Genomic DNA, 25263 nt, shown 5'->3' on the forward strand with positions numbered 1-25263 from the left:
AATAAAACCGGAATTGAATTTATCAGAAAATATGGGTATTACAAAAGAACAATAAAGCAAAGGAAAAGTGGGGTGAAAAAATGTGCAGAAGCAACAGAGATAACTGCAGATTTTAGATGATGGTGAAGCAAATCCCATTGAAGAGTTTAGGGAAGGTTTAAAGGACTGGACCACAGCTGGAGTCAGTAGCCTCATTCAATTTGAAATCAATGTCTAAGATTATGGAGGAAGACCAGGGAGGTAGAATAATCCAATTTCCTTCAGGTCCAGCATGAAGTTTCCACAGTCAGTGATCATTTGGGGACCCATGTCGTCTGTCTTAGCAACCTGTTTTTCACACCTCAACAGAGCTTCGGGCTGATTGCCTCCATGCCATGCTGCATTTATGCAGTGATTCATGCAAAAGAAGCCCAGACCATGCATTGAGCACACGTGAACATTACAGATGTTCATTGACTGCAAGTCATAATCTTAAATATGAATAGAAACAAAGTTAAAATGTATCACTATGTGTGCAATGAATCTATTGATGAAGTTGACCTTAATGAATTTATTTGCTGAGTAAATTACCTTTTTTTGGTCTTCTAATTTCCTAAAATGCATCTGAATGTGTCAGAGTGTATAGTACTGCAGTAAGTGAATAGTGAAATAGAAAAAGTCTGAATCGCTAAATGCCTATTTTTAGTTGATTGTTTCCCCTGACATCCTTCCAGGAACTATGCTGCCCTTCATGTTCCTTTCAGTCTCATCCTATCTCATTAAATTCAAATCTCCAACCCCATGTGACCACAGATATTGTTGCAAGAAGTGGTAAAAATGAAATATTCTGGACGCAGCCTTCTGTGATATTTCAAGCTCCTGCAGCCCTAACGCCTACACACCCTCATTTGCCTGTAAAATTTTCATTATTTACAAAAACTTGCTCGACAGATTTGTGTGCTGTTAGATGTTTGTGTAACTAGGGATCCCCTGAACACCATCTCCCTGAGCAAGTCATTGAGATAGGCATAGCTACTTCAGCTCAGCAACATTTCTGATTAATTGGAAAAGATCCAAGTGGCTTTTCACTATAATTTCCCAGCACACTGTGATTCTGATTCACAGTTTATAAAGCAGAACAACACTACGGCTCTTTCTCTCAGTCACTTGTTAGAGCTTCTGCATCTGATAACTACATACTGCTATCAAAAAATCCAAGTTAGGGTCTGGTCCAGATGTGACAATTATTTGGTATTGTTACCCTGACTCAGAGAAGAAAAAACAAAAACGGCATCTGAAAAGGGAGGGCAAGAGTAGAACAGAGAAGAAGGAGTGTAATTAAAACTAAAAGCAGATTGAGAATCCACAAGAGGGATACTGACGGACTTTATTAAATGAATCAGATTCGGTTTACTGCCTGCAACAGCCTTATGTAGACAGTGAACAAGGCCTTTGATATATTGTGCCATGGCCACCCCAGAATGAACTGTCTTTAGTAATGAGCTCACCCAAAGAAAACTGTAAAGTGGGGTGGTGTTTAATCCTCAATGAGAGTATGAAAAGCTAATGGAATAGAGTAAGGATTTGTGATTAACTGGCTAAATTAATAACAAGTATCAGGTTAAACCATTGGTGATCTCTGTCTCTGGCTCTCTGCACCTCTCGGCAAGAAAAATGTAATTAAAAGATGAGAAAATTATGCTGAGAAATAAAAACATGGCTGCAAAGACTAACAGACTAGGGATGAGTTATTTATTTTTTTTATCGATGAAAAGACCAAAGGCAAAGGTCTTATAGCCCCCCCTAAGAGATCTTCCCTGTTATCTCAAGAAGAGTATTTCTTTCAACTAATGTTCACAGACTGTAACATAAACTCACGTATAGCTGTTTTCTGGATAGTTGCAAATTTGGTGCTTCGCTGAAGTTGCGCAGCAGTGAATTTTCAACAGTTGCAATTTACCTAAAACAGAGTAAAGTCTCATTAACAAGTGCCATGGCATGGTTCAGTGATGCTTTTAATTGCATAGGTTAAAAAAATGGTAGCTTGCAGCAGAAGAATAAACAATTTTAGAATGCATTGACAAAACGTCATGGGAAGAGTTGAATAATGTTGTTTTTATGGAACTTACTGACAGCAAACTTCTTCATTTAAACAATCTTGTATCAACTATAACAAATTATAGTTAATAAAGTCAGCCATGAGCTACACATTCTTTTTCCCTCATATCCTCCTACAGTTTCAGTCAACAAGACATACAGATGTAATATATTAGAACAGTGACAACAACTGACATCACCAAAGTCCTTTTTTTACAGATTTAAATAGAGCAAAAAAAAAAAAAAAACTTTCTTCTCACATAGTTAGAAACACTCCCCTAAGACACTCAAACAAATGTTCATGCCTTAGAGTTTATATCTAGTAGTCATATGCTGCTACTTCCTCAAGTCCATTACATCCTAAACAAAAACTGATAAATTCAATTCAATTCAATTCAATTCAGTTTTATTTATATAGCGCCAATTCACAACACATGTTGTCTCAAGGCACTTCACAACAGTCAGGTACATACATTTCAATTAATCCTAACAATTGAACAGTGCAATCAGTCAGTTAGTTATTTATTCAAATTGGATAAAATATTTTTCTATCTAAGGAAACCCAGCAGATTGCATCCAGTCAGTGACTTGCAGCATTCCCTCCTCCCGGATGAACATGTAGAGACAGTGGACAGTCACTGGTGTTGACTTTGCAGCAATCCCTCATACTGAGCATGCATGTAGCGACAGTGGAGAGGAAAAACTCCCTTTTAACAGGAAGATACCTCCAGCAGAACCAGGCTCAGTGTGAGCGGCCATCTGCCACGACCGACTGGCTCTGAAGTTTTCCTAAATGGTTCATAGCAGTGATCCCCAACCTTGTCCCTTAGCGACTACCATCCTGCAGGTTCTAGATGTGTGCCTCTAACCAAATGATTTATTTAAATAAATGAATGAAACAGGTTTACCACAGACAGTTTTGAGATATTGTGGACCAAATGCAGTGAGTGGAATCAGGTGACCCGGAGCAGGGAAATGTCCAAGGTTGTGTCCACACTGATACTGATATTTTGCAAAATTGAGGTTCACTGCTTCATTTGCACCTTTTGTTCATGTGTCACATTTAGTTGTTGGTAAGAAAATCAAAGTTGTTGGTAAGAGAACCGAAGTGGAGATTTTTGAAAGCTTAACACAAACTGTTTGTGTTGTTCATATGTGGACTGGGTATCCAAAGATTATTTAAAATTATAATGTAGAAGCCCACAAAAGTTCTACTCTCACTTTGTTTTCTACAAGCCACATAAACAGTCATGTATTTTTTATGGTTTCAGTTCACATCTGTCTCTCTTCTTCCATTAAACTTTAATCATGAGCTGGAGAAGTTAATGCCTGAAAGGAAAGACTACTGTGTCAAAGAAAAAAGCAACAATTATATTGGGATAATCGTTAGTCTTGCACTGTTCAGTCGTACTCAGAATCATGTTCTTTGGTGTTTCAATGTTCTTATTGTTGACATTGTCACCACCACCTGTTTCTGCATTTGTCCTCCAGCATCTTGATTAAACCGATCTCTCTTAAACAGAAGAAAACATATTTGGTGTATTGCAAAGCATGCAGAAAACCCTGAGGGACCCTAAGAACCAGGGTTTGGAACCATTGGGTTTGTACTACTGCCGCAAATAGCATTTTTTAAATTCCGGGTGACAACATCAACATAAGAACATTACCAGTCTATCACCTAAATGTCTCCCTGTTCTTTATGCCAACCACAACACAATTATTTATTTGTACAACCTGAAAAAGGGAATGCAATGGGATGCAGTTGTTTGCACTGTTGCCTTGAAATGAAAAATCCATTGGTTTTAATCCTGGTCTAAACCTTTCTTTGTGTTTGCAAAATACCTTGTGCAGGTGTGGGCTTTCACTGGGTACTCCGGCTTCATCTCACCATCTAGAAACATGCATGTAACATTGCGGAGCCACTTTGAGTAGCATGCATAATTGTATGCCATACCACCCCAACAAGTGTGGTATGGCATACAATTAAAACTCTTGCATAAATTAAGCAGTTGAAGAAAAGGAATGGATGAAATACCCTGATCTTGTCAAAGGGTATATAGAATCAAAAAAAGAATCTACTGAAATGTAGAATCTTCTTTTCCAAGTAAGCATTTTGTATGATAATTTTTTCCGTGGACAACCACTTTTTATGGACAACCTGTAACTTGAAATAGTTTTGGTCCCACATATTTACACTCTTCTCTGAAGGACACACAGGATTTACGGATCATGATCCTCTCTGTTCTCTTTTTAGATCTGCATGTTAATCATCTTTAATAATTCAAGTGTTTAAACTGTATTTTACATTTAGTTGCGTGCGTATGAAGTAACGTGTTAGGATTAGTGCAGTGTAGGACCCCGGAATGCAGACAAGCAGGCAGCATGACGGTAAGTGAAAAGATTTAATGGACAAAAAACAAAAACTCACTCAAAAGTGGAGGCAGAAACAAAACAGTAACAGGCAGGATCAGGCATGGCATGATCCGACAAACAAGGTGACATGATCTGAAAATGTTTCCGCGACAAATGACAGAACAGGTGTGTATTTATGGAACCAGGTGAAGCAAGAAGACAGATTAGCTATGCACTGGTGAACCGAATAAAGTTGATTGACAGGACAAAACGTGGCTTGAACAGAACGGAAATCCAAGGATACAAACTAATAGAAATACAACTAGAAAAACATGAAACTAAAGCATAACCAAATCCAAAAAACCTAACTTGGAGGCTGGCGGCAAAGACGTGGAGGCCGACAGAGGCGTACAGACTGTGGCGGCCGGCGACGATGGTGAAAGCGAAGACAAGGAGGCCATCAGAGGCGTAGAGACCGTGGCGGCCGGCGACGGCGGCGAAGACGGAGATTTGGAGGCCGACAGAGACGTAGAGACCGTAGCGGCAGCGGGAACCTGCAGGTTGATCTGGAGGCCGAGTAGAGGAACCTCAGAGCTTAGAGTCAGGCCTAGAGTCAGGCTTAGAGTCAGGCTTAGAGTCAGACTTTGCGTCGATTCGACCTGGAACACGGTCAGTGGGGACTGGAACACAGTCAGTGGGTCCAGGAGCCACAATCAGAGGTAGTCCACCCTCAGACCCCTCTGGAACAGGTAACAGAGGCGGTCCGTCCTCTGACCCCTCTGGAACAGGTAATAGATGTGGTCCATCCTCTGACCCCTCTGGAACAGGTAAAAGAGGTGGTCTGTCCTCGGACCCCCCTGGAAACTCTGCTGCAGGCCGTAGACCTGGCGTGGACTGCTCAACAGCAGCTGCAGCAGAAGCACTCTGGAGACCTGGTGTAGCCTGCTGTGCAGCAGCAGCAGCACACTGGAGACATGATGTGGGCTGGACTGTAGCAGCACCGTTCTGGAGACACGACGTGGACTGAGGTGCTGCGGCACCGCTCTGGAGACATAATATGGACTGAGCTGCAGCACCGCTCTAGACACATGACGTGGACAGAGCTGCAGCAGCTCTCTGGAGACCTGACCTGGGCTGGACTGCATCGCTGCTCTTGTGGCTTGGTGTGGGTGAAGGTGGACGGCAGTAAAACTGCCTTACTGCCGTCTCATAATCCTCCTCCATCAGCCTGATTCTCTCCCTAAGCTCAGAGGAGGAATACAGGACACAGGTCCTTCTGAAGCTCTTTATTTGGCAAGCATAAAACCTTATATGCTGCTCCAGCTCGTCAGGTATAGCCTCAAAACACCGGGCAGGAGCGAGCGAAGACGGCATGGGCGGAGCTGCAGCGAGCCTGGGAGACAATGCTGTGGCAGACGAAGACACGGGATTACTTGCTGCAGCCCTCATGTCAGCCGGCAGGGAAACCATTGCTCCAGACGTCACAGCAGTAGCCATGGGAGACTCTTCCTCGCCGGCTGAAACACAGAAAGGTGCTCCACGGCGGCGTTTCTTCTGGCGGGAGGAGGGCGAGGGCTTCACTGCCGTATTAGGTCAGGGAAGAAGGCAGAGAAGGACGCTGAACTTCCTCACGCCCAAACTGCTCCAGCAGTAGTGGAGAGGGAAGAACCTCCAGATCGGCCGGCAGATACAAAATTTGTCAATAATAATAATAATAATAAACCAAAAACACCCACAAATCATGACATAATGTTTTTGTGCTTCAGAGGTGCTCATTGCAGTTCTATGGAATTTCATTAAAAAGCTATTGTTTTATTTGGTATTCAGCAGTTCTGTGCTGTCCAAAAAACATCAGTGGCACATCCATTGTGCTTTAATAAAAAGGGTAAGGGTGTGAGGTTTCATGTGGATGAGAGTGCAGGCCTGTTATCTGCCCCATGTGTGACTTCTGTATGTAATTTTCAGGAGCAGACATGCTTATACAATAAATTATGCAAAAGGATCACTAGACCTCTAAAGATTCTCCTCAACCACAGTAATGATAGAATGAAACACACTAGAATTGCTCTATTTTAATGCAGAAAGAGATGCGCTTACTAAATGCAGAGTACTCAGTCATTACCTCAAGATGACTCTGTCCACATACTGTAGCATTGCCTGGAAATTAAAAGTTTTTAAAAAATTCTATGCCTGGCTGAAGAGACCCTGATTGCCACTTTTTCCATAACTGTTGAAAAACAGTCCCTTTCCCTTTCAGCTAATGAAGAATTTCAGTCAAACACATATAGGACAAGTCGTAAAGAAGGCAAATTGTCCACCACTCAGTCGTCCTCTCTCCATGGGACACTCTCAATTCCTCTCTACTATCTCTTGTTAGACCAAAAATCAATCCCTCCTTTGAGTAGCGGCCCATTTGTTCTTGGATTTGACAGAGGCTTGGGTCAATAAAGGCAGTGCATTGCTACTCCCTCCCACCAAAGCCTCTGCTTGGCAAAGCAATTCTGCGACGGGCGTGCATGATAGATGGCACAGACATGTGAATGGAATCACTGAAGCAAATCAGAGCTAGACTGGGCAGCAATGAAATATTTGTGTTGCCTCTTCTGCTTTTACATGATGGTACTGCACCAAATAGTAATATGACTGCAACTTTGATCGAGTCCCCTGTGTATAACTTTTGTTTTAAAATTCTCAACTATTTTTTTTTTATTTTACCTCTCCAGTTTAACATTAATCTGGTTTTGACAACTTAATTAAGGATTAGTCTCTTTTTAGAGACTCATTTACCAGGAGAAATACAATGTCATTCAACATTTCTGCAGCCCACGATGGTTCATATGTACATTCCTCAGCTAAAAGTTGCTAAACTGTGACATAGTATTTGCTACCACATTTTATTTTAATAAAATAACATTTTAAAGAATGATTTGCTGAATAAAGCCAACCGTATGGATGACCAATTCTCAACAGTGTTTTATTAGCTTCCTTTATTTATTAAAATAAAGAAATATTGAGGAGATAGTAAAATGATATTTAAGGAAATATTATTTTGAATAAGAACCAAACCTTTCTGGATAAATGGGTCTTAATGGTGTTTAATTAGTTATCAAGTTTAGTAAAATAATATTTAGGGAAATATTATTTCCTAGATTGGAAACTAACAACCTTTCTGGGTAAATGATCTTCAGCTGACTCATAAAGTGGCCGAGCACGTGTTCTTAGCCGTTAGCGGTTGGAGGTAACAAAAGAAATTTATAGCTTGTTATCAGCATTAAACACATACCTTTACACACACTTAACACAGTGAATTTTACACCCTTCATTCCAATAGACATACAGTATATAAAAGGGAGATGCATAAAAACCAACACACTTCAAACACACATACTTTAAACACATGATATACTGTATACACGTGGTACATAATGCGCATAAACATTACTTAAGACTAATAGTAGGAGTGCAAAAAGTTTCCCCAGATCAGCCTTTTTATTAAATCTTTTTATTTATCATTTTTTTCTACTTCATGCACAGAGTGTACATATTCTGCAAACCTGTCGTGTGGTTTAATTTTGCTCTGTGATGCCCTGTAACAGATTGGTATCCTATCTAGGGTGTCCCTTGACTCTCACCTATGGACTGCTGATGCCTATGTCTTATGATGGACATAAGCAGGACAAACCTTATAGGGGGTAGTATTAGATTCTCCTAAAATACACCAAACAACGTACATGTGCACTTGGGAGAGCATTTGGGGATTACTGAGCCTGGGTGGTGTTTCTGCTTTACCAGCCAAAATTTCCACCAGCTCTAAATAGAAATCATTGTTTCAATTACATAATCATCTTGGTCCTTGTCCAGTAATGGAACCTATAGTTCATGTTATGCCAGTTCCACTGTATGTTCAGCTTTTGGGGTTAAACAGAAAGAAAAGGAAAATAAAACTCTGGGCTATTCAGAAGTCTAAGCGTGAATCTGAGTGAAATCCATCTCATGTATATGTAACAGAGGTTTGAGAGAGAGCTTCACCTGCTTTGAAGTATAGTACCATATTTTCATGTTAGCCACCTCACTGGGTCTACTGTACCTTTACTTTGTTTAGCAGGCTGTGTGGTTCCTAAACATTCCTTATCCTGAGTTGTCTTAAATCTCTAAGAGTTAGAGGGGAGGAGTGTCCTCCAAACAAAATTGGCATTTTAATTTCCTTCGTGTTAGTTAAAGACTGCTTTGCAGGGCTAAGAGGTACATAATTAACAAAAATCTTTTAATTCATTTGTTTGTCCTTTGGAAAGAACTCAGGTTTTAGTAATTAACCTGCTGCAGTTTGCTTTCCTCTCTGCCTAGCAGTAATGAGCTCCCTAGTGAATGCAAACATCCTGACCCTGACATTATGTGACATGAATAAATCTATGCATCAACATTATTATTACTATTATTATTATCTGTTGCATGTCTTACATTATAATCTGTGGCAGAAATTATTCAGCTCTGCAACCTATTTGTACCGTTTTGAATTACTCATTAGAAAACAGAACACAAGACAGTAGCTGATACACATAAAAATTTACACTGGACTTTCCCACACACTCCAAATGATGTACAGTCAACTGTATAAACATTTCGAGCACTGTCAAATCACTTAGAGAGCGAGAGGTTCAACACTTGAATAAGTAACCACAGAGGGACAGGCCCTTCTTCACATAAAGCTGAAACAGCATGTCCGTGTCACTTCCTTTTCTTTGCGTCATGTGGCTCATGGTCTCGGCTGCTTCCTCTTTTGCTTTATATCAATACTGACAACGCTATTTATGCTTTTCCACCACATGCTGAGCCGAGAGTTGATGAAAGAAGAGCTTCGACAAAGACTTGCGGAAGGATTTTAGAAATGTCGTCAGTCATGGACTCGAACCTGTTGTTGTCGTTGTCATCTTCTTCTTCGTTGCCAACCTCATCAGCAGCAGCAGGAACTCAGCAAGATGCTTCAGCCAAGAATGACAGCAGTGTTCCTCAGAGCCCTCTAGAACACATATCCACTAAAGAACTATGGTCTGTATACAGCATGTGATACTTTTCTACACATAAATAGGAACTCAGGAAAAGTGTATTTCTTACAAGCTGCCTAAGGATGAGATACAACCTTCTCTTTTGAGCTGTTTCATTGCTTCTTTAACATTCTGTTGAGGATATTGTTATTTTTACCTTTTGTTTTTATCTTTCTATTGTATTGTCTAACAAAAACAGTACATTTGTATTATACATTATTATATTATAGATTTACTTTAATTTAGGGACTTTTCTATAATCTTAAGTGTTTTATGAACTACTTCTTCTGAGGCAGTTTATGTTAAAGTTCACCTCAGTGAGAGGCGGGATGAGGGGGGACTATGGAGTTTCCAATGAGGTCACAAAGATGTAGGCTTCACGTATTCCACTTAGTAATGCTGTAAAAACAGCTAATAAATTATTATTTTTTTTAAATATCAAGCCCTTAAACTTGAAATAATTTGTATTTAATATAGTATTGTTATGTTTTTGTCACACAGGGTATAGGGCATAACTACCCTACTTACAGATGTAAAGAGTTTTTCCTAAAATAACTAAAAAATTGTCAAACACCAAAGCTCAGTTCCCTTTTAGGGGTTTCGGCTTAAGCTGTCTGTCCCTCTCCTTCTGTATTATGTATTATGCTGCCACACTGAATCAACATATGGCTGATGAAATCAGTGGCATTTTGGCCTCTATTCCAAATGGCATACAGTTAAAAACTTTATTAAATCGGGTTACACAGTGCTCACAATCAGTCAGAAATTCTGAAAAACAAAAAATAACCCTCTGATCACAGAGACATGCAGCATACGGTATTTCCAATATTACAGCTGAGTAAACTGTCCTGAGTTGCAGGACAGGCTATTGAACATAGATAGGTTAGCATTTAAGGACATCCACGCTACATTTCGGCTTCGCTTTATTAGCAGTTGAGCTCTGCCTTTATTCTAAACTTCCTGGAACTGCTGGTTTGAAGTGAATGATTAACCTTTTACTAGCTTCAATCACCTTTATGTCTTGTTCGATACAGCAGAGTGACAGATCATAGAGGTTGCATACTTGATGAATATTTTTCTGGGTTCTCCTTTCAGGTATAGAAACAAAGTCACTTGACTGATAATGTTTTTCACACAAACCACATTGTATCAATGAAACAAGCATCACGGGTATTCACTGTGGTTTCTATACAAAAAGGGAAGTGTCATTGTTTGTAGGTTTGTTTACAGTAGACCTTTAACATTATCCATCAATTTTAGAAAGTTTCCTTGTAACTGTAGTTCAGTATTTTAGGAAATAGACAAAATACATCGTTTCAGTGATAGGTGTACGCAAATTAGTGAGAATTTTAAATGTGACGAGCATTGCCCTGGCTTTATTCATGCTTTAGTTTAGAGAACATGTCAGCCCATTAGGCTGACATGAACTAGAAACACAATACGAAGGAAATTGCAGATGTAGTACTTGTTTCTGTGGTTGCTGTTTAAAACTCATCCTGAAAAAATAAAAAAAAGGAAATCTTGCCACCTGTTTGTTCTTGTCTGTATATTTTTTTTTCCTCAGTGTGCATAGCTGGGTTAGTTAAAGGTCCCTTCATAAAACAACGTACATATCATTTGTTAAAGGTGTTGTACTTGGATTGAATGTACAATTTAAGTTCACCTGTGCATTTCCACCCTTCTCCAATTAGATCAGTGATGACATTTAAAGCATGCTGACCATATAGGAAGTTTTTCCTATTCTCGTTTGTAATGAACAACAACAACTAGCGTTTTTTTATAATCCACTTTCCTCCAATTTATCTTACGGCTGGAAATTAGAATAACCAGAACATAGCCAGTCTGCTTTTAATACAGTTGAAACCATATATATAATAGCATAAAAAGACAGAACGTTTTTTTATTCTCACCGTCTGACATTACAAGTAAATCTTCCTGACAGTTAGAATTACCAGCATTATTTCTATTTGCTAAATACCAGAATCAAACTGACCTTAGTCTCAAAGAAAACTTGTAGTGCAAAGCAAACTGTCGTGAGAAGCTCTTGGAAGGATATCCAAAACACCTGACCCACGTCATACAGTTTAAAAATCCATTAGTTCAATAAGTAACTCTTCTTTAGTGAACGAACACTCATCCATCCATCAATCTCTCCTGGGCGAGAGGCAGGGTACACTCTGGGTAGGTCGCACAAAAGACAAAAAGCTGTGCATACACATTCAAACCTAAGGGTAATTTTAGAGCAAGCAGTTGACCTAACAGTCATGTTTTTGAACTGTTGGATTAAGCTGGAATACCCAGAGACAACAGGGGCTGCACGGTGGCGCAGTTGGTAGCACTGTTGCCTTGCAGCAAGAAGGTCCTGGGTTCAATTCCCAGCCTGGGGTCTTTCTGCATGGAGTTTGCATGTTCTCCCTGTGCATGTGTGGGTTCTCACTGGGTACTCTGGCTTCCTCCCACAGTCCAAAGACATGCCTGTTAGGTTAATTGGTCTCTCTAAATTAACCTTAGGTGTATGAATGAGTGTGTGCATGGTTGTTTGTGTGTTGCCCTGTGATGGACTGGTGACCTGTCCAGGGTGTACCCTGCCTCTTGCCCATAGACTGCTGGAGATAGGCACCAGCTCCCCTGTGACCCACTATGGAATAAGTGGTAGAAAATGACTGACTGACCTGGAGATAACCTACTTGTGCACAGGAAAACAAGTAAACGCCATGTAAAAAGGTTTAGTAATATATTACAGTGGTTCTCCAGCCTGGTCTTTAGGGCTCCAGCACACCCTATTCAAATGACTGCTGCAACTTAAAAAGATCATTAAATTAAGAGTTCAGTGTACAATTGACTATGCAATCTGCTAAAATGAATGTATTTTATGTTATTTTGGCAATAACCAAAAGTAGCCTACATGTTGCTACTTCCATTTACTTTACCTTACAAGGCAGCTCTGTGAAATTGCATAACTTGGGTTTTCCACATAGCGGGACACTGTACATAAGTGGATGAAAGCATGTATTTGTAAAGGGGTTTATCCCTAAAGGGGATGAGAGGGGATTGTAGATTGGGACTCTTTGTAGTACTGCACTCTGTATGGTTACAGTAGCCCAACTGCATGCTTGTGTGAAGAAGCCCTGAGGGGGGTTTCATGCAGTGAACAGATTTCGTATGGGCATATCTCTTCACTGCCTCCTTGTCAGCTTTTTACTGTTAAGCAAGACCACACAAAAGAGCTGGCATAGGAGGGAAGCTAGTTAGATTAATTAATGAATGCAAATATTTCTTTTTCTCTCTAAGTGGTTCACTAGAAATCTTTTTTTTTCCAGGGATCATTACTAGGACTGCTATCCACGGTTATCCATATGCAAATACTTTCTGTCTGATCGAAAACAGACACTTTAATTGTCAGAAATGGAAAAATATATCACAATTTGCACGAATGTGCGTGTGTGAGTGTCTTGAGTGCATAATGTGCCTATGCATATGTGTGTGTGTCCACGTGGGTGTGCATAATAGCTGCTATTTGATTCTCTGGAAGTGCACTCTGTGTGAGTGGGTGTTCAAAAGTACCTGATGTTCTTTTGTGCATACGTGCTTTTGCTTAATAATAGAAATCCTTTCCTAATTTTCATCTTTGTGTTTTTTTTATTTATGGCACGTTATGGTACCCTTATTCTGTGTGTTTTCATATGCAGGTCAGAAAATGCGAGCCCAGTGGGTGACAGACTGCTGTCCACAGATGAGCAGGTGACTCTGATCACTGAGAGTCTTACAGTCACCTCCACTGACCAGGAGAAACTGCTCCTGCTCAACAAGAACACCGAGCTCCGCAGAGTGAACAAAGAGGTAAAACATCTCCCTAAAATCTGTGCAGTATCTCTGCAGGTCAACATATTATTACTGATGTTGCCAATTACATTTAATTCTCACTGAAAGCTGGAAGAGGGATGTGGATGTAGGCGTTATGTGAAAAGTGCTGTAGTGAATGTGGTGAATTATGCAACCTTTGCTTCCAGATTTTAATGACATGCTCCTTTGAGATTTTAAATGTCACTCACATTCATTTCTGCTCCCCATGCTGTTGTGGGGACAGACTAAAAATGACAGAGATGGTAAAATTAATGATGCTATTGATTACTGCAGCGACAGTCTTTGCTTTTATTATGTGAGGATGTTGATGATGATGATATTCCACAGCTGATGAAGCTTAACGAGGACTGGGACCAGGTATACCGAAGCGCCACACTGGGTCTACAGCGGAGGCTGCAGGCTTTGGAGCTGGAAAACAGTGCCATTAAACAGCTGAACAGCCAACTGCTCCTCAAAGTTGATCAACAACAAGTAAACACAGCAAAACTTCAAGCACCCACACAACCACAAGCTCGCCTCAGACTCTTACACTCCAGTGAGAGCGGGTGTAGAAGGGTGTACACAGGGGAATTCCTAATGATGGCAGTACGTGTAGTTTACCTTTGTAATGTCTATAGCTGCCTTTTGAATTGCAGAGTGCGAAGGAGTATTATGAACAGGCGCTGATGACAGAGCTGAAGAAAAACCAGGAGTTGCAAGAGTATGTCAGGTTATTGGAGAGCAGGATGCACCACCCAGAGAAAGACATCTCATCTGTCAAGCAGGTTTTTGTTTTTTGTTTGCCAGTTTTGTTTATTTTTCTGCTGCCTTGCAAAAGTATTCATGCTCCTTGAACCATTTCACATTTAGTCATGATGCAACCATGAATTTAAATGCATTTCTTTGGGATTTTATGTAATGGATCTACACAAAGTAGTGCATAAATGTGAGGAGAACAGAAATGTCAGCTCACATTACCTTGATACCCAACAAAACAATCTAGTGCCACTAATTTCCTTCAGAAGTCACCTAATTAAAAAAATTACTTGTGTGGACACAGCAAACCTGTGGAAAATGGTTCTCAGGTCAGATGAGACCAAAGCTGAACTTTCTGACACACATGTAAAACAATATGTTTGGTGGAATACTAACATTCCACTTCACCCAGAACACAGGGACTGTATTAATGGCATCTGGTCAGAGATGGTGGGAGAATGGATGGAGTTAAATACAGGGCATTCCTGTAAAAAAAAACAAAAAAACTGAGTGGATGCAAAAGACTAGAAAGGGGCAGAGGTTCACCTCTCAGCAGGTCGATGACCCTAACCATGCAACAGCTAAATAGAATGGTTTAGATGAGCTCACATTCATGTGTTAGTAAAAGTTCAGACTTAAATTCAATTAAGTATTTTTACCAAGGCTTCAAAATTAGTATTTCAGTCTCTAGATGTTTAGTGGTTGCAGACACATAAAATCCTAATAAGATCCATTGAAGTTTCTGGCTGTAATATGACAAAATTCAAAAAAGTTGAAGGGGTATAAATACTTTTTAAGGCCCTGTAATTTTTTTATTTATGACTAATCTGTTTCTCATCACATCTTCTTATGTTTTCACTAAAGGGAACCTTTAGTGCCGGATTATGTCCCACCAGTGGTCATATTTCCAGATACACCCCCTCGTCCTCCTTCCTAGCTACTCCCATCTCAGAGGCAAGATATAAGGAAACAAATCCAATTATTACCTCTCTGGGAAGTCTGGGAAACTCAAAGCAAGAAGTAAAAGATTTAAAAGAGCAACTGGATGCACTTAGATGTCAGGTTGGTCACTCTTTTAAGAACAACTCTAAAATATAAAAAAAAAAAAAAGGAAGAACAGAGCTGACGTTAAATTGCTGTTGCCAGGTAAAGTTTTGCTTAATGTTCAGGCAGAGGATTGAATAAGAGGGTGAACTGCGCCACCCAGTGGTGTCACAAGATGTAGGTCTAACACTGGCTCACTGCCATTGCAGACTGAAATCTATGAAGCAGAATATCAGACAGAACACAACGACCACAAGCACACACTGCAGGAGAACCGGAGGCTCAGGAAAAAGAGGGAGGAGATGCGTCAACAGGTGGCGCTACTCCAGGAACAGGTACTGTTTTCATTCCCTTTGCACATGTATACAATACAGGCGTACATACTTAGAAACTTGGATGGGCTACATGAGTAATCTAGTCTCTAGTTACACCAAACAAAACATGTATGTTCTAAGGAAAATTTGACAGATTTTTATAAAATTGTTTTAAAAAAATACCGCTGTTCATTTTTGTTAAATCCCTTCAGCTCAAGATTTACGAAGATGACTTCAGGCGGGAGCGATCTGACAAACAGATGCTGCAGCGACTGTTGTCGCAGAAAACATCCCAAAACAAGGACGCTGTGCTTGTCCACCGCTGCAATAATGAGCAGCAGCTGCAGGAGGGAGAAAAACGAGCACCAAGTGGGGAGAAAGGAAAGCAGCACCACCCACTCTGCCCAAAGCACCCCAACAGGGACAAAGAGTCCAGCTGAAGGACCAGCAAAAGATAAAACAATGGGCTTATCAATGAAGACTGATGTTGATTGGTTTCCTAACCAGTGGTTGTTTTAGGCTAGCAAGATGAGAATCCTGACTTATGAAAAAACTAAGCTAATTTCTTGGAACTCATTTTTTTGTACTTAATACATGTATGTATTTTCTTGAATATCTGTCAAGTTTGTTCCTTTTTAACATATGTTTATTACCGCTTTACTCTGACTTTATTAGTGAGAGAATATTTTATCAGAACAATGCCTATAGATTTATTTTTTTGTTTTTTTTAATCATTTTTGCACTTTGTGATTGAAGTTTTCTTTCAAACTCCCACAAAATACCTTCAGAGTTCAATGGGCATGCACTATAATTTGTAGTGTCATTATAAACATAGTTTAGTAGTCTTTCTAAATTTAATAAGTTCATGTTGACTGAAAGTTTTAATGCCATGCTTGCTGTTTCTTGGCTGAACCTAAATCCCTGATCTGTATCAGAGAAGAAGTGACCTCTTTGCATGTTTTACCGCATATGGATCATGTAACAGAAGGAAATATATATGTGCCTTGCAAAAGTGTTAAAACCACCTAAACCTTTTTTACATATTTTGTAATGTTGCAACCACAAACTTCAGTCTTTTTTCTTGAGATTTTATGTGATAGGGCAATAGAAAGTAGTGCATAATTGTGAAGCTGAAAGAAGTTACATGTTTCACAATTTTTTGCAAGTTAAAATCTGGTGTGCATTAATATTTAGCTCCCCTGAATTAATACTTTGTAGAAGCCCCTTTTGTTGCAGTTGCATATGTTTTGGGGTATATATCTATCCGCCTTGCATATGTAGTGTTTACCCGTTCTTTTTTGCACAGTTGCTCAAATGTGGTGAGACTGTGCAGGGAACATTCATGAACATCAATTTTCAAGTCTTGTCACAGATTCTCAACTGGATTGACTGGGACATTCTTACACAGTAGCTTCTCTAATGTTACTGTGGGGCCTATGCTGCCTCTCTGCTCTCCTTTCCTGGTCTGCCAGTTCTGGTTTTCTTGGTAGATTTGCAGTTGTGCCACATTCTTTCAGTTTTCCTTCATGTCATGATACTGTTTGGGCAGTGATGTTCTATATAATAAATTCACAAGACCTTAACACAGAATGAATTCAGAGAATAAATTACACAGATTTTGACCCTGTTTACTAATTACATGGCTTCTGAGAGAAATTTGTGTAATTACATTTTTTAAGTTATTTTAGATAGAACAAATATACTTCCATCTTATGTTATTAGTTGTAATTAATTTAATTTGTTTAAAACAGCCATAATATTCTGTTATTTTTCACATATTGAAAATGCAGCTGATGCATCTGCAGGATTTCTTTTATTTATTTACTTTTTTTTTACAGACCTTGTACCTTGAAGAATGACAGTAGCACAATATGAGGTAATGTTAACACCATTAGACATTATATTCAAAGGGATAGCACTGTAAAATCTGACAGGAAAATTAAAAGAAAAAACATGCTTCTAGTTTTTTAATTAAATAAACATAATTCATTCTAAAGCTTGACACTGCCCCTTTTCTGCCATTTGTTACATTTTTATTTCATGACTTTAGAACATGGCTCACAGTTATGTATGTGGGAGTATTACATGCACTGAGTGTTTTAAATATAGTAAAAGTTACATTTTATTATCAACAGAAATATAAAATAGTAATGGCTATATATCATAAATATATGTTGCCTGAAATAAATTGCCGTAGTATAGAATACTCACTCCAGTTCAGTCCTGGTTCAGCTATCCGCACACCAATCACACTCATATCACTGATCATAGTTTCATTCTTGGATTCTCTAAGCAGTAACAGAGATAGTAATGATTTGAATGTTATATGACAAAGGGCAGTTATTCACAATGACCCACTTAAAACATCTGAATTAGCCTTCATGTCTGTGAGTTTCACCACACCTACACCACTTTTAAAGCAGTTTTCTGTCATGCATGTTTCTCTCTTTTTCTCCCAGAACTGTGGGTCACAGAAGTGTTTGGCCAATTATTGTAGAAGGTAAAAGTCAAAACAGTTTGCGTCCTGGATGTGTGGGGTCTGTAGATGCTTGAATGGTTGTCTTATGTGTCTCTGTGTTGCGCATTGTTGGACTGGCATCTTCTCCAGGGTGCACCCCACTTCTTATTTATTGACCACTGGAGATAGGCACTAGCCCTTACTAAAGGCAGCTGGATTAATGGGCGTCTAGTTGCTTCTTCTGAATATGTACTCATTGATTTGGGGAGTCTGTTGAAATGTAGCACAAAAACTTGTTAATTTAAAAGCAGATATCTATAATTCATTATTCACTGTTCAACAAATTCTATATTCTGTCCTAAAAGGGGTGACACTAATGTTCATAAAAGTCTCATGCTCCTCTGCAAGACTTTAGACAACACTGATGATGCCCCAAGACATTTAGCATAGAGCTTTCATTTTGCTCAGAGCATAACAACAGCTCCTGCAGCAAACAGAAAACAATGTAGAATTGTTTTAGGTAAACTCTTGAATAGGTTGATGCAAAATCGCCTCATCTGACCACGCAGCCAAGGTTGCTCAACTGTACCACCATGCCTGTTGATACAGATTAACACTAGTGGCTGCCAATTCTGTTCTTCTGAATAACCTGTCACGTTTGTTTTGTAAGTTTCTCTATTGCCACAAACCTTATTTAAATAAATGGGTCAATGCAATCATCATCTTTATCATGGGCACGTCTAAAACATGCAGGATTGTGTGTCCTGAGGACAAAGGTTAGGAACCACCGTTTACACATACCTAGGATCTCATTAGAAGCCCTTTGCTGCCATCTAGCGTTCACAGTTTTATGCAATTATAGTTTCACACATCTGCATACTAAATACATATATTTACATATTTTGTATAGGCTACCTCCAAAGTAACAATCTTGACTTATTATAGAATCAGTTTGACAGCGAAAAAGGTGATTATTTTATAGTTTGTATATATATATTTTTTTAAGTGCCCTAAGATTACATTTGGTATATAATTGGCCATATAAATAAAACAAATTCAATTAAATTTAAAAAACATTTACATTTTTCTATAACTGTAAAAAAAATACAGGCAGTGGGAATAACGTGAACAGTACACAATGTCTTTTATGATGCCTTCTTCAGTGCATGGTAAAAAGGGTTCAGGGGTCACGGGTCAGGGATGGTGGTTCAAGATGTGGACCCTGGCATTGTCATCCAAATATATATATATAAATAGTATATATCTCATTGGATGACAATGCTAGGGTCCACACCTTGATATATATATATAGTACTGCTCAAATGTTTTAGTCATGTGTCATTAAGAACTATCTTGAGCCTAAAGAACAAGACTTACTGGAAGTGATGGTATGGTCCCCACAGAGCCCTGATCTCAACATCATGGAGTGTGTCTGAAATTACATGAAGAGACAGAAGGATGTGAGAACGCCTACATCCACATAAGATCTGTGGTTAGTTCTCCAAGATGTTTGGAACAACCTACCAGCCGACATCCTTCAAAAACTGTGTGCAAGTGGACCTAGAAGAATTGATGCTGTTTTGAAGGCAAAGGGTGGAAAATCCAAATACAGGTCCTTCTCAAAATATTAGCATATTGTGATAAAGTTCATTATTTTCCATAATGTCATGATGAAAATTTAACATTCGTATATTTTAGATTCATTGCACACTAACTGAAATATTTCAGGTCTTTTATTGTCTTAATATGGATGATTTTGGCATACAGCTCATGAAAACCCAAAATTCATATCTCACAAAATTAGCATATCATTAAAAGGTTGTCTAAACGAGCTATGAACCTAATCATCTGAATCGAGTTAACTCTAAACACCTGCAAAAGATTCCTGAGGCCTTTAAAACTCCCAGCCTGGTTCATCACTCAAAACCCCAATCATGGGTAAGACTGCCGACCTGACTGCTGTCCAGAAGGCCACTATTGACACCCTCAAGCAAGAGGGTAAGACACAGAAATAAATTTCTGAACGAATAGGCTGTTCCCAGAGTGCTGTATCAAGGCACCTCAGTGGGAAGTCTGTGGGAAGGAATAAGTGTGGCAGAAAACGCTGCACAACGAGAAGAGGTGACCGTACCCTGAGGAAGATTGTGGAGAAGGGCCGATTCCAGACCTTGGGGGACCTGAGGAAGCAGTGGACTGAGTCTGGAGTAGAAACATCCAGAGCCACCGTGCACAGGCGTGTGCAGGAAATGGGCTACAGGTGCCGCATTCCCCAGGTCAAGCCACTTTTGAACCAGAAACAGCAGCAGAAGCGCCTGACCTGGGCTACAGAGAAGCAGCACTGGACTGTTGCTCAGTGGTCCAAAGTACTTTTTTCAGATGAAAGCAAATTCTGCATGTCATTTGGAAATCAAGGTGCCAGAGTCTGGAGGAAGACGGGGGAGAAGGAAATGCCAAAATGCCAGAAGTCCAGTGTCAAGTACCCACAGTCAGTGATGGTCTGGGGTGCCGTGTCAGCTGCTGGTGTTGGTCCACTGTGTTTTATCAAGGGCAGGGTCAATGCAGCTAGCTATCAGGAGATTTTGGAGCACTTCATGCTTCCATCTGCTGAAAAGCTTTATGGAGATGAAGATTTCATTTTTCAGCACGACCTGGCACCTGCTCACAGTGCCAAAACCACTGGTAAATGGTTTACTGACCATGGTATCACTGTGCTCAATTGGCCTGCCAACTCTCCTGACCTGAACCCCATAGAGAATCTGTGGGATATTGTGAAGAGAACGTTGAGAGACTCAAGATCCAACACTCTGGATGAGCTAAAGGCCGCTATCGAAGCATCCTGGGCCTCCATAAGACCTCAGCAGTGCCACAGGCTGATTGCCTCCATGCCACGCCGCATTGAAGCAGTCATTTCTGCAAAAAGATTCCCGACCAAGAATTGAGTGCATAACTGTACATGATTATTTGAAGGTTGACGTTTTTTGTATTAAAAACACTTTTCTTTTATTGGTCGGATGAAATATGCTAATTTTGTGAGATAGGAATTTTGGGTTTTCATGAGCTGTATGCCAAAATCATCCGTATTAAGACAATAAAAGACCTGAAATATTTCAGTTAGTGTGCAATGAATCTAAAATATATGAATGTTAAATTTTCATCATGACATTATGGAAAATAATGAACTTTATCACAATATGCTAATATTTTGAGAAGGACCTGTACTAGATGGGTTTTCATTGCACTACTAGCGTCCGATTGATTTGTATTTGAGTTGTGATCTGATTACTAACCCAGCTGATGACTTCCATAGCTTCCACAGTTTTTTTTATTTAATTTTTATTTTTACTGCCTAATGGATAGAATTTCAAATGTAACAGTAAAATATTTCAATCAAAACAGACTGAAGAAGAAGTTCAGCTTTTGTAAACTACTTAAAAAATGCAGACACATTGTACTTAATTACTGTAACAAAAGTGTTATTTGTTTCTTTCTACCCCTGCTGGCTTTAGTACCGAAATTTTTTAATGTATTGCTGCCCACTGTTAGCCGGCAGGCCCAGTAGCACTCGTTCATGTCCACTCCGCGGCGCTGAGCGGCTCTGTCTGAATGGATAGAGGAGAGCTGCGTGAAGCTGACACCCCACCCACTTGAAAAATTCCAGCAAATAGACAGAATGGTTAGTGCTTCGTTTGTGCAGGTTTGTGCCGTTAAAATTTTTGTTTGTGCTGTTTTGGTTTCTGAGATATTAAAGATTATTTTTTAGGTCATCCAGAGGTCACCATCCCCCCATTTTACTCCGAATTCAACCGGAGTGGGCTCATTTTTTAGTGCTTCGTTTGTGCAGGTTTGTGCCGTTAAAATTTTTGTTTGTGCTGTTTTATTTTCTGAGATATTATAAGGTTTAATTTCGGCCGATGACGTCACCATCCCCCCATTTTACTCCGAATTTAACCGGAGTGGGCTCATTTTTTAGTGCTTCGTTTGTGCAGGTTTGTGCCGTTAAAATTTTTGTTTGTGCTGTTTTGGTTTATGAGATATTAAAGAATATATTTTTTTAGGTCATCCAGAGGTCACCATCCCCCCATTTTGCTCCAAATTGAACCGGAGTGGTCTACCTTTTTAATGCTGTTTGTGCCGCTTTTAAGTACAAGCTATATAATTTTCTTTCAGGTGATCACTGACGACTTAAATCGATGACGTCTATGGCCTGCGCTGAACATCATCACCACCATGAGGTGGGCACATGACCAATATATTCATAGTTGGACAGTATTTCCCATCCCATACATGAAGCTAGTAAAGACATGGAGAGGTACTTTAGCCTAAGTGAAGCTTTACCTTAAGTGGACAAAAGTACTTTTTTGCAGATCAGAGCTGCTGTTAGACTTTATAGACTAACCATCACTGCTTCCAACAAACAATAGGTTTTCTACTTTCATGCCAATATTGAAGTTTTTATCTGATCAAGTTTTTATCTGATCAAGTTTTTATCTGATCAAGTGTTTACATAAATGTTGTCACCACTGTCACCTGATTGTTCTGCACGCCTAATTTAATATATATAACCTATACCTTACTGATAACTGCACAGTATTGGATTTTTCCTCTCTTTTATTGTAAATCCCTTTCAGCCTTTTTGTGATTGTTTTTTGCACTTTGTTTCTTATAGCTTTTAGTTTGGGTAAGTTTTCTACTTTTTTAGATAAATATGAACTTGTGTACTTTCATTGCCTTATGGTTTGGTGCTGACACACTCAAATGTTCCTATTGTGGAACAATAAAGGTTTTCTATTCTAATTAATTGAGAGAGGTAACCATGACTTCTGAGATCACGCATAACCAAGTTACTGTTTGAAAATGTAATCTACATTATACTTTCAAAGAAGAATAAACACTTCTGATTTGGAAAATTAACTTTATGTTATAAATCACCACAGGCAAAATATGGCATACTTAACCATCTAAGAACTTGTAACAAAGAACATTAAAATAGAACCTATTTCTGGTCAGGAATATCAAACCATGGCAAAATGTATTTGCCTTTTGATCTGGGCTTCTCAGAAATTTTCTCCCAAAATGTGTTGATTCACAGCATTCAGTCTGCTGTGTATAACACTGCATGTGGTTGTATTGTCTTCTTTTCAGACACAGTCTTCACTATATTTGCCAGGTCATCATAAAGCTCCCACACACATGGAGCTCTTCGGCAGTATGCAATGTAATGTCCCAGACCATCTTTAGTCAAGCTTTCCTTGGAGAGCAACAGTGGGGGGAAATTCACTCAAAGGAAACTGAGTTGTGTTTGCAAGGTCAGTGTCAATCCATGTTATTTCTCCAATGCTGTAGCTGTGAGTAACAGTTCCAGCACAGAGCATTTTTCCTGAGGTGCTGGCTCCTGTTTTGAATTCAAGTGGACATTCTGATTCCTTCGGTAGTGGGCGAAGGCAGGGAGACTCCGGAAGGAAGAGTCCATTTTCCACTGAAATGTCAAGCTGAGCTTTGCCAGAGTCCATCAGCACAGAAATGTCAGGAGAAACAAATGGTACTTCCCTTGTTGTTCCTTTGTTTAGCTGGCAGAACTGTGAAGAGCAGTGTTTTGAGATGTAAACGCTGGATATATTTCTCATTGTTTTTCCAATGACCGTGGAGATATTGCACTGGGCATCGATTTGATGGGCACCAGACCTCAACTGGATTTTTTCAAACATTGCACTAAGCAGCTCTGCCCTCTGTGAATAGATCTTTGGGGTCACACCATTTGTTGCAATGGCTTTTACCAGCAGCAAGATGGGGTTGTCACTGTTGTTCCTGACAACATTTTGAAATGCTGAGCTGTCACAGAAAGCACAGCATAAGCACTGACAAAACGCATCAAATGCACATGTGTTCAGAACAGAAATTGTTGATTTCCCAACTCTAATCGGTTGATGCAGGTTTCCATTTTTTAATAGTCCCACTTTCACTCTTTTTGCCCCAAAAGATGGATCTGCATGGAGCCATTCAGTGCAGGAAGTAAGATAAGAAGTTCTCTTCCTTTTTTTGGGTGGAAGAATAAGTCCCCTCCAGTTTTCAACCACGTCTTCATCTGTTGGAGGAATGTTTGTGGTTTCATCGGATTCTACAGATTGGTGAGAATCCATTCTTGTCTTGGCTTCAGCACTGTGGGTAGTCATGGATACAGAGTTTGTTTCGGAAACTTTTGCTAATCCAGATGTTTCCTCATCATTTTTCGCTTTTGCAGAACAAATCCGCATATTTCCTTCTATAAAGGAAAGATGACGAGAAATAAAGCGATCAACTCGAATGGGTAAGTTCTCGTGTTTAAAAAGGCCATGCTTTACATTTTTGAATTCTGCTTCAACAGTGGCTGAGCTTGCCGTGAGGTTGGTGCTTTTGAAGAGGGGGACCATTACTCCTGTCCAAAGTGGTAAGTAACTTGCTAGTCTTATTATGTGTGGAACAATATCAGGGAGGAAATGGATGTTGTCCCTATCCCCATTGGCTGCAGCGAGTGACCTGCTCTCCTCGCATATGTTTGATACCCAGCCACGTAGGTCAGTCTGGATCTCGTCAAAAGAATCCACTTGATGCATTTCATTTGGATCTTCAGCTGGAATGATGATGGAGTCTTCTGTGATCTGGGTTTTTAGATATTTTTTGCACATCTCTGATTCGAGAGGGACTCCAGAACTATCATCACCCTCTGCCTCACTGAGGGCCACAACAGTGATGGCATGTATTAGCTGTTTTGCATGGTCCAAGCACTGTGATTGAAGAAGCTTTGCTATTGCCCTGACAAAGAAATCTTTGACACGGTGTGACTTGTTTTTCAGGCAGTCCCACTGACAGATCATCTTTATGCAGTGTGCCACATCAACCCTGATAAAACAAGGAGGAAGTTTTGCAGACTGGTTCCCAAGTAGCAAACGGAAGCATTCGTTAATGTATGTCTTCAGATCGGGGTAAGGAGTGAAGGCCTTCACCAGAGCACCAAGAATAGCCAGAGAAAAGTCACTCACGGCTTCCTTTGGTATAGCAGCACCTGTACGAAGCCATTCTGTCAGCCATGTTGCAATTGCATTAATGTCGTGTCTCTCTGACAGCATTTGCACAACTGGGACTGAGCAGTTGTCCCCTGTCAGAACACCTTGATATAAGAAGATGTGGCCAGATGTACCATTTGGTCTCACCAGTCTTCTCACAACTGAGCCAGTTGCATCAAAGCAAACTACTGAGGGGCATTTTTTGGACAATGCCTTATACACATGTAGCTGTGTTTGACTCCAATAGTGGCAGAAGAACTTGTCTAGACCAATGTCTCTTATACTACCACTGTGAGGTGTGCTATATTTTAATAACTGCAAAGACAAAATGGGATCTT

The 25263-nt window shown here is 39.8% G+C and overlaps 1 protein-coding gene and 1 long non-coding RNA gene across 2 annotated transcripts; both read left to right on the forward strand.

The window, feature by feature from the left end:
- The first annotated feature begins 9220 nt into the window (after positions 1-9220).
- si:ch211-153b23.7 (TNFAIP3-interacting protein 3) lies at positions 9221-17429 on the forward strand. Its single transcript, XM_047352923.1, has 7 exons — positions 9221-9474; positions 13160-13310; positions 13662-13805; positions 13970-14098; positions 14934-15131; positions 15323-15448; positions 15640-17429. The coding sequence occupies exons 1-7, from the start codon at positions 9314-9316 to the stop codon at positions 15865-15867; spliced, it is 1137 nt and encodes a 378-aa protein (XP_047208879.1). The 5' UTR covers positions 9221-9313; the 3' UTR covers positions 15868-17429.
- A 6513-nt stretch (positions 17430-23942) lies between these two features.
- LOC124860614 lies at positions 23943-24605 on the forward strand. The gene is made up of 3 exons (XR_007036401.1): positions 23943-24309; positions 24429-24436; positions 24533-24605. It is a non-coding gene; the product is annotated as an uncharacterized LOC124860614 (long non-coding RNA).
- Positions 24606-25263: the final 658 nt, after the last annotated feature.

This window comes from Girardinichthys multiradiatus, chromosome 23 (genome assembly GCF_021462225.1).
Source record: "Girardinichthys multiradiatus isolate DD_20200921_A chromosome 23, DD_fGirMul_XY1, whole genome shotgun sequence".
Classification (NCBI taxonomy): domain Eukaryota; kingdom Metazoa; phylum Chordata; class Actinopteri; order Cyprinodontiformes; family Goodeidae; genus Girardinichthys; species Girardinichthys multiradiatus.

Bases quoted from the DNA above. Each gene is read 5' to 3' on its own strand.
- si:ch211-153b23.7 (XM_047352923.1), top strand. From the start codon at position 9,314: ATGTCGTCAGTCATGGACTCGAACCTGTTGTTGTCGTTGTCATCTTCT. The intron at 13,311-13,661 runs GTAAAACATCTC...GATATTCCACAG, and splicing joins TCCGCAGAGTGAACAAAGAG to CTGATGAAGCTTAACGAGGA. The intron at 15,449-15,639 runs GTACTGTTTTCA...AAATCCCTTCAG, and splicing joins TGGCGCTACTCCAGGAACAG to CTCAAGATTTACGAAGATGA.